This window comes from Rhagoletis pomonella, unplaced genomic scaffold, assembly GCF_013731165.1.
Source record: "Rhagoletis pomonella isolate Grant_MI unplaced genomic scaffold, Rhpom_1.0 Rhpom_scaffold_05617, whole genome shotgun sequence".
Lineage (NCBI taxonomy): Eukaryota > Metazoa > Arthropoda > Insecta > Diptera > Tephritidae > Rhagoletis > Rhagoletis pomonella.
The window spans coordinates 1,400-11,709 of record NW_023464155.1 but is presented as its reverse complement, the minus strand read 5'-3'; the positions used below and the strand labels follow the sequence as shown (position 1 = coordinate 11,709).

The 10,310-nt window shown below is 43.8% G+C and overlaps 1 protein-coding gene across 1 annotated transcript; it reads left to right on the top strand.

Moving 5' to 3' along the window:
* Positions 1 to 8,202: 8,202 nt before the first annotated feature.
* Positions 8,203 to 8,355, top strand: LOC118755206 (the record flags this gene model as incomplete). Its single annotated transcript, XM_036490055.1, is given in 1 exon segment — positions 8,203 to 8,355. A coding segment is annotated over 1 exon segment (153 nt), but the record flags the coding sequence as incomplete, so codon positions are not given.
* Positions 8,356 to 10,310: the final 1,955 nt, after the last annotated feature.

Here is a 10,310-nt window from a genome sequence, read left to right as displayed (position 1 = left end):
AATGCTCTTCACCCCAAAGTACCAAGTATATAATTAGGCTATTTGTAGTGTATGTAAAATGAATTATGCTTGTTTGTTCTCTGGTAGTGGCTGGCAAGCATCTGCAATAAAACCAGTTAATTTTAGATTCTGCATTTTTCCGTCATATAAGTAAATTAGTAAATATGCTACGATACAAGGCGATAGTAGTGCCAACTCCCATAATTTTTAGGTTAAGGCCAGCACCCAGAACCCTCGCCCAAACGTACATATGTAAGTTGACCTCGACCCCACATGTGCTTTGGCTACTTGTGTTGCGTTTTGGGTACTCCCTTTGGTTCTCGTTTGTACTGCAAATGCTTGTCACCAGGCAAGCAAACCCGTTTGTCCTTTTACTCTGAAAAATAAAATAAAGTGTTCATTACTAGAAATATTTGCTTCTTTTTAACAAATTACCTGTTCTGCTTGCGTAATAATCCGCGGCAGTACACATCAATGAATCAAGGAAAAGAAATGTTTATATGAATGACCCTTCCAAATGAATGAATTTTCTTCATTGTCGTGTAGGTATACCAGGGTTCGGGCTCCTTAAAGTGCTCAGGACCAATCACTCCAACAATCGGAGTAACAACAAAGTTCATAGCATTAGATTTTCATTTTTTTTATCTTTTGTACGCGTTCATGCTAACTCGAAATTGGAGTCTTTCACAAGAGGATCTAGAACAATCTTTTACTTAAACTGAAAAAAGCTCAGTGAAATTCTGTTTCAGTTTGTACCTGAAGTCAGAATAGTCCAACATGTTCATTTCACTACTAAACCCAATTCTCAACCGAGTGGAGTCTGAGTACTGGTGTTAAACGTTCGCATGTATATACGTTCCACATTGGAAAAACCAGCTGTTGGATATACCATCGCACCATTAGTCATTCATTGTCCCATCGTCAGCTTGCTTTCATAAAATAATACTCATCCACAAAACAAAATGCACTGCCATGTTGAGACATTAATGCATTATATATTTCACATATTTTAAGGAAAAGTCAAAAGAAAATGTGATATTTTATTATCACATTTCACATGCCAGCTTAAATTAATCAATTCTGCTGCATTCGTGCATCCTGCATGTGTGGCCGGAATCACATCCAGTGATGCTAAAACTGTCTTGCTGGCAGGGAAGTTGTAGAGTAGAGAAGAACAAATCTTCTACAATCGTCGATTAATAATCTACACGGTTTCAATAAATCAATTGAATTACTATTCGATTAATATCAGTAAAGTGAGTAGATTTTTCATTTTTTTAAATTGGCAATTTTTTAATCTAATAAATGCAAATTTGCTGTTTTGAAGTATAAATAAAACTTACCTCTGTCCATGCATTCCTGCTCAATGGAATGTATGGCATTTGTGCGATCTACTTTTCATTTTTTTTGTGGGTCGCAAGCTTGCCTTATACATAATTTACACGAGTCAGTTTGCGCCGTACGAATGGTAAACCCCATTTACACAAACCAAACTGTTCATATGCATTAGCGAAATAGTTATGCCCCTAATTTAATTAGCGAAGGTCAATACACTCTCCACCCAACAACCCATATCAAGCGTAAACTCGAACCAACGTAAAGTATCGACAGAATTTCAGAGGAAACGATGTCTCAATTTGCCGCAATGAGGAAAAGGGCCGAACAGCGCGCCCATCGCTATCCGCAGCCATGTCGCCTATGCGACGCAAATCATCCGATCCGGCTTTGCCCTTTATATCGTGCGAAATCGCCAGAGGAAAGATTGCGTGAGGCCTTACTAGGACGCTACTGCGCTAATTGCCTAGCGATGAATCACGAATTAAAAGACTGCGTGAGCGAAGGCAGATGTAAACGATGTGGCGAAAAGCACCACACGACACTACATTTCGAGGATGAACCCAGCACGTCGAAAAAGTCATGGGCCCAACAGGTGGAGGAGGAAGAAGAAAATTCCGATGGTGTGATCTCGCTACTTGCGTCCGATTCTGGAACGGAAAGGCGGCCTTTCCGTCCAGGTACCGAAAAAGGTGCACTTTCAGGAGATGCAGCGGAGACTCGGCCTCTCCGCGCATTCGCAGAATGGGGATCGGAAACTAGGCCTTTCCGACCCCTGTCGCAGCACGAGCGGAACCGGTTACGTGGAGCGGAAACCAGGCCTGTCCGCCTGCGTAATCTCAAACGCAAGTCCTCTCGACGCACTCAAAAGGAAGGTGGACTGGCGACTCGGCCTCACCAGCTGTCGAAATGACGTGCGTTCCGAAACGGAATCTTGGGTCACCATACTATAGCTGCGCCAACACTTCAACCAATGATCGCTATCAATCCGACTGCAGTCGTTAAAATAGAGGCTGGAGGGCGCCTACATTTGATCCGCGCCCTTATCGACGTATGTTCCCCTCGCACTATAATATCACTTGACTTAGCCCGAGAGCTGCGTCTGGACGAGACGCGCGTTAGCGGAGAAAGAGGCTGTCTGTTACGCCTACGGGGAAAATATGGGCAAAACAAACGGGTAGCAACTTACGCTATTGCGCTACCCAATTTTGGCAGGATAAGCCCATCTAACAGCGCGGATGCCTCAGTGGCTGAACCGTACGCCCATATACGCTTGGCGGACCCTCGCTTTTATGCGTCCGCACCGATACGCGTAATCCTGGGAACCGACGTTTACGCAGATATTTTATTACCTGGTACACTGCCCACAACATTTGGACCACTGCTCACTCAAAGCACCATATTTGGTTGGGTGCTGTCTGGGGTCTACAGAGCGTAATTTTATTTTTTTTACATACATACATTATATCTAAATTATCATACCCAAAAATGAAAAAAATAATGAATTTAAATAAAGTGCATTTGAAAAAGTAACCACGTACATTTCCTTAATTACCACTTATATCTACATCTGGCCGACGCTGCTCCCGATTTTGTCATTAATATCAAGACTTAGAACACATTTGTTTGTAAAAACCATGTGCGCTTGGTAGCTGAAACGCGGCCGATATTTAGATGTTGCCGCAAGGCGGCCGGGATGTTTAGGCCTTAAGCCTAAATATTTCCAAAAGATAATGCACCACCCTAATGTGTCATTCACATATGTGTACATTTATGCATGTAAACATGTATATATATTATATATGTATATATATTATATATTCGCGCCGTTAGTTTAAGTTTCCCGCCGGATAAAGTATCTTTCGTTGAATTTCCCCTCAATGTCTTTTCTTTGTCCGGCGGTTCGAACGAGAATCACGGCTTTAGATTTTTCACTTTCACATCGGGAGGTCAAGGAGAAAGAGCTGCAGCTACCAGGCCATATTATTTTCAGGTAAAACCATTGTAAAATCATTGGGCACAAAATGGGTTTCAAATATCACTATAAGCCGTCTACATTTTGTCACACTCAAAGATATGTTTTTGGTATATGAGCGAGTCCCACGAGTTTTACATGGTGTTCGCCTATCTTATAATTATAAATAATCAAAATTAATCAAAAATAATCACCCTCATTGCAAGAGTCGTGTCGAATGTAAGTCGTTTTTCGAGAGTCGAATCGTATCGAAAATTTCACGTCATTGCCTAAAGTTTGCACTCGACTAGTGTATTAAAAAGGAAAAACTTGGCAGTACTGCGTAGTTTTCGACGATTTTCGTCGTTTACTTATTTCAGTACGACACTAGACAATGCCAATGTTGTGGGGTCGTACAATTTAGCCTAATTTACGACTTACGCAATGAGGCTGAATTAAATTTATTGTAAAACTAATTGCATTCGATTTTTTGATTATTTTTTTCTTCCATTTGGCTAAAAATACGATTTTATTTTTTATTTTTAATGGTAATCGGTAATTATTAATTTAAAAGTGGAAATAATGCTACAGCTCTGATTTAGATGATATAGGTTGTCCAAATATAAAAACTCTATATAAAGATAGTATGAATATAAATGTTTACAATTATAATCCCATTTATAGGATATGTGCAGGAAAAAATTTAATTTTATTTAAAAACTTTATTATATCATACATGAATCTAGAAAAAATATATATATAACTCAATAAAAAAATATTGCGAATGCTCTTTTTCGCACAGGGACAATCGTCGCCATACGAATGTTGGTTAGGGTTTGATGTGAGCCGGACGTGTGAGTGAGATAATGATGGAAAATAAATCACAAGGGTATATTCATAAATACGAGGATGGTTCCGTGCGCAGAAGTGGAAAACTTTTGACTGCCATTCACCTGGGGGTGGCCAGAAGCGATTCTGGGTAGCAACCATACACCCGTTTAGGAGCAAGCTAAAGTTAAAAGGTGTAAAACTTCGCGTGCGCTGGGTTTGGGTCCCGCCACGCTAAAACACCGCCCAATGAAAAATTCCAACAAGCCTCGGATGAGACCCCCTTTTTTTGATGAAGACCACGGCAAACGTTTAAAGGATTATGATTTGACAGCATGCACCTGGAATATCCGGACCATTAATGGGGAAGGTGCCTCTGCCCGGCTGGTTGATGTCCTCGGGAATACAAAGGCTGACATCACCGCCATCCAAGAAATGCGATGGACGGGGCAAGGAAAAGTAAGTGTGAAGCCTTGCCTCGTCTACTACAGTTGCCACGCAAAGGAAGGCAAATTCGGTGTTGGATTCGAGGTACCGGCGTTCACACCGGTGGACGAACGTCTAGCCACAATCCGCATAAAAGCTAGATTCTTCAACATATCACTCATCTGCGCCCATGCCCCGACGGAAGAGAAGGACGAGGCGTCTAAGGATCTCTTCTATGAGCGCTTGGAACGAACATATGAGCGCTGCCCCCGACACGATGTCAAAATCGTGCTCGGCGATTTTAATGCCAAGGTGGGCAAGGAAGGGATCTTTGGCGCCACTGTCGGAAAATTCAGCCTCCACGACGAAACGTCCGATATCGGACTGAGGCTAATCGACTTCGCCGGAGCCGGAGGTAATATGTAGTACTAGGTTCCCGCATAAGAACATCCACATATTGTGTTAGACGGAAGGCATGCTTCAAGCGTTTTAGACATACATACACTCCGAGGGCCAAACATCGACTCGGACCACTATCTTGTTGTAGCCAAGATACGCAGCAAAAAATGTGCGCCCAACAATGCAAAGAAAGCTTAACGTCGAAAAGCTGAAATCACAACAGACGGCCAATTTATTCGCCACTCGACTCACACACCTGCCCTCTGAGAGCACTCTTCAACAATCCGACATACGCGAGCAGTGGAACCACATTTCCCGATCATTAAGTACCGCCGCCGAAGAAGTAGTTGGATTTCAGCGAGCCCGAAAAAAACAACTGGCACGATGAGAAATGTCAAGAAGCCGCAGAGAAAAAAGACGCCGCCTGTAGGGCCACTGTACTGAAGAAGGAAGCGAAGGAAGCGAGACGTATTTGCCGCAATAAGAAGAGAGAAGACGAAATACGTGAGTGCGAGGAGCGTGAAATGCTGGCTGATAGGAAGAACGCACGCAAATTCTACCAGAGGGTTAGGCGACTTACGGAAGGTTTCAAGACAGGGGCGAACTCCTGTAGGAACAACAATGGCGACCTAGTGACCCATGTCCACAATGTACTTAAATTGTGTAGGGAACACTTTTACAACCTACTGACTGGTAGCAGCGCTGAAAGTAGTGGAGAAGACGAACACGAGTCCCCAGTCGATGATGATGGAGTAGCTATCCCACTGCCTGACTATGGAGCGGTACGAATAGCGATTACCCGGCTGAAAAACAACAAAGCTGCTGGAGCTGACGGCCTGCCAGCCGACCTATTCAAGTACGGCGGCGAGGAGCTGATGAGGTGCATGCATCAGCTAGTACGCAGAATATGGTCAGATGAACGCATGCCCCACGACTGGAATTTGAGTGTGCTCTGCCCAACCCACAAGAAAGGCGACCCCGCCATACGCGCCAACTACAGCGGACTCAGCCTTCTAAGCATAGGTTATAAGGTCTTATCGAGTGTATTATGCGAAAGACGGAAGCCCACCGTCAACGAACTGATTGGACCTTAGCAGTGTGGCTTTAGGCCTGGCGAATCCACCATAGATTAGGTATTCGCAATACGCCAAATCTTGCAAAAGACCCGCGAGAATAGGGTCGACACAAACCATCTATTGGTCGATTTCAAAGCCGCTTTCGACAGCACGAAGAGAAGTTGCCTCTACGCCGCGATGTCTGAATTTGGTATCCCCGCGAAACTAATATGGCTGTGTAAAAGGACGTGGAGCAATACCACCAGCTCCGTCAGAATAGGGAAGGACCTCTCCGAGCCGTTTGATACGAGGTTTCAGACAAGGGGACTGTCTCACACGAATGTGATTCTGATGTTGGAGAAGATAATAAGAGCCACGGAACTGAACCGCTCAGGCATAATACTTTACAAGAGCGTACAATTGCTAGCGTATGCCGACGACATCGATATTATCGGTAAAAACAAGGGCTATGTCTGTTCTGCCTTCTCGGGATTGGATAGAGAAGCAAAGCGAATGGGTCGGGCGGTGAAGGAGGACAAAACGAAGTATCTCCTGTCATCACACAAACCGTCAGAGCATACGCGTCTTGGCACCCACGTCACTGTTGACAGTTACAAGTTTCAAAAAGTAGACGACTTCGTTTATTTGGGAACTAGCATTAACACCAATAACAGTGTCAGCCTTGAAATCCAACGTAGGCAATTGAGAAGTAAAGTCCTCTCTCGTCGTACAAAGATCACGCTCTATATGTCACTCATCATGCCTCTGCTGGTGTATGGCGCGGAGGCATGGACAATGAAAGCATCTGATGAGGCGGCTTTTGGAGTTTTCGAGGGAAAGATTCTTCGAAAGATTTACGGGCCTTTACGCGTTGGTGATGGTGAATATCGCAGACGATTTAGCGATGAGCTGTATGAGCTTTACAACGATATGGACATAAAGCAGCGAATTATAATTCAGCGGCTCTGCTGGCTTGGCCATATCGTTCGAATGGACAGAAACGCTCCTGCTCTGAAAATATTCAACGCGGGCCGTGATGCTGGTAACAGAAGAGAGGAAGGCCTCCTCTGCGTTGGAAAGACCAGGCTATTGCGCGATTGGTATTCATGCGGTGAGACTAGGAATTTCGACTGATACTTTTGTATCAGCTGTCAAGAGGAAGATGAAGTGGAATCATCGTCACACTTTCTTTTAGACTGTATAACCTTCGCGAGAGTAAGATGGAAGCAGTTTGGCTCGCACTTCTGAACAAACAGCTCTCAGGGATCGAAATTAGCCGCAATCGAAATTTCATAATCGGCTCGCGGCGTTAACTTAACCTAACCTTACCTGTACTTCTTTGTGCTATGAAATAGTTGGTCACATTAAGTATGTATGTACACATTGTATACTTACATATGTATGTATCAAACTGTATTAATATTTTCGTTATTACCTATTCATATTGTAACCTACATACTAAATATTTTCTTCTCTACGTACATAAGTACATCGATATTAACATACATACATAGCTACTTGTTCTTCTAACTCATTCAATCCCTTTAGGTAAAATTACTGTTGAACTTAGTTTTGGCTAAGAATTAGTATTTAAGCATAAAAGAGCTCAAATAAGGAAACAGTTAATTTTTCAACACGCGCGAATTTTGTAACTTAATGTAGAAGACAGGTAAGGCCACCAAACGGGTGACCCCGCGATAGTCAGCAAATTTATTACACATACTTCTGGCAAAGTTTTTTTTCAAATAGTGTAGAACAATATTATGAAGGACGGTGAACTGCATCTGACGGCCAGTCTACTAGTACTGGAATACCACAACGTGCACCGGTGGGTGAACAACAGATTTCCGAGCCACCACAGTTTCCCGGTGAAATCTGCCGTGTCGGTATCAAACCACCCGTTTTCTGCAAGGAACAGCCAGTTCTCTATTTTATACAAATGGAATCACAGTTCGCTGCAGCAGGAATCATGACCGACCAAACGAAATACATCCACGTTATTTCATCGCCCGAAGTCCAGTACCTCTTAGCAGTTGGCGACATCGTCCGTAATCCTCCAGAGACAGGCAAGTACGAAGCCGTAAAAGCCGCATTAATTTCGGAATTCACCGACTCGGATCAAAAAAAGTTACGCAGAATTGTAAAAGAAATTAAATTAGGTGACCGTAAACCGACGTATGAAAGAGCTGGCGAACGGCAGGATAAGATGACGTATTAGAATCACTCTGGATCGAACGTCTCCCTAACTCGATACGCTCTGCTATCACTATCCTCGACGGCGATTCAACGCAAATGGCATTGCAAGCTGACCGTATGATCGAGATGCAGAGTTTTCCAGAGTTTCGCCGCAGAAATTGATGCTCTACGAAAGGAAATCGCTGAACTAAAGGTTAGAAGACCTAACCATAAACGCCCTCGCGATCGAAACCGCGGCCAGAGTAAAGCACGCTTTCCGTTCTGCCGATATCACTACAAATTATGTGATAAGGCTAAAAAATACATCGAACCGTGTCAGTTTAAAAAGCTCTCGCCATCCGCCACGGAAAATTAACCGCTGCTCTGTCCCAAACGACGCGCAGAGCAGACGCAAGCAGAAGCCGTCGTTTATATGTTACCGATCGTAAAACTAAGGTCCAATACCTCGTAGACACTGGAGCCGATTTTTCAGTTATTCCACAGACCAGTCGCTCCTCGCCTAAAGCAAAAACTCTATATGCTGCAAATGGTTCACCAATCAACGTTTATGGTACAAAGATCCTGCCAATCGACCTCGGACGCCGAAGACAAATGGATTGGGAGTTCGTCGTAGCTGATGTGACTAGGCCAATATTGGGTGCACACTTTTTGTTCGAATATGGTCTGTTAGACGACGTGCGTAAACAGAAGCTTATTGATGGCAAAACGAAATTGGAGAATAGTGGTATGAAATGCAACGACTACATAGAAAAGATTTTTTTTTTCGCCAAGTATAACGGCGTTTACGAAGTCTCTGCTCCAAAAATATAAAGATCTGACACAACCCGTGAAAGCAGCAACGCCAACCACCACAGTGAAGCACCATATCATCATCTCAGGTCCACCCATCTATGCAAAAGCGCGCCGGCTTAACGCAGAAAAATAGACCATAGCAAAAAGAGAGTTTGACTATATGCTAAAGCAAGGCATTTGTAGCCCTAGCAGCAGCCAGTGGGCTCATCCGTTACACATGGCCCCGAAGAAAACACCAGGTGAGTGGCGCCCTTGTGGCGATTATCGTCGCTTAAACGCAGTTTCAAAACCGGATCGCTACCCTATGCCGCACATTCAAGATTTCTCACAGAGCGGAAAAACGATATTTTCCTTAATCGAATTAGAGAGGGCCTACCACCAGATTCCGATCGCGTCGGAAGATCGCGGCCTGTATGAGTTCAATGTCATGACCTTCGGCTTAAGGAACGCTGGTCAGACTTCCCAGCGCTACATGAACCAGATTTTCTTTGACTTGGACTTTGTCATCATTTATATTGACGATATTTGCATAGCGTCAGCGACTATGGAAGATCATAAAGATCATTTAGAAATGGTCGTGTAACGTTTACGTAAACATGGTCTGAAAATAAACGCTTCAAAATGTGTTTTCGCGAAAACCGAAGTGACGTTCTTGGGGCACCGCATAACAAAAGATGGTGTCGCGCCGAGCGAGGAAAAAGTGAACGCCATAGTGAATTTTCGGAAGCCCACAGTTGCACCCGAGCTACGCAGATTTATGGCAATGCTAAATTTCTACCGACGCATGCTCCCTGACGCGGCGCATACGCACGGCAAACTACAAAAGCTCATAAAAGGGAACAAGAGAAAGGATTCCACAGTAATCATATGGGACGCCGAAGCCGATGAAGATTTCCAAAAGTGTAAAATTGACTTGGCCGAAGCAACAATGTTGGCACATCATTCGCCAAACGCTCAGCTGTTACTCAACGTCGATGCAAGCAATCACTGTTTGGGGGGCAGCCATGCATGAACTAGTCGACGGAAAGCTCAAGCCACTAGGATTTTTTTTCCAAAACAATGTCTGACTCCCAAAAGAAGCAAAGCACCTACAACAAAGAACTATTAGCGATGTATCTATCCGTAAAACACTTACCGCTATCTGATCGAGGGAAGAAAATGCACAATTCTAACAGACCACAAGCCATTAACATTCGCTTTCGACCAAAATCTGGAGAAAACTGCACCCGTTCAAACACACCAGCTAAACTATATTAGCCAGTTCACCACTACTGTCCAGCTTATCGCAGGAAAGGACAACGTAGTAGCTGACCTACTCCATGCAT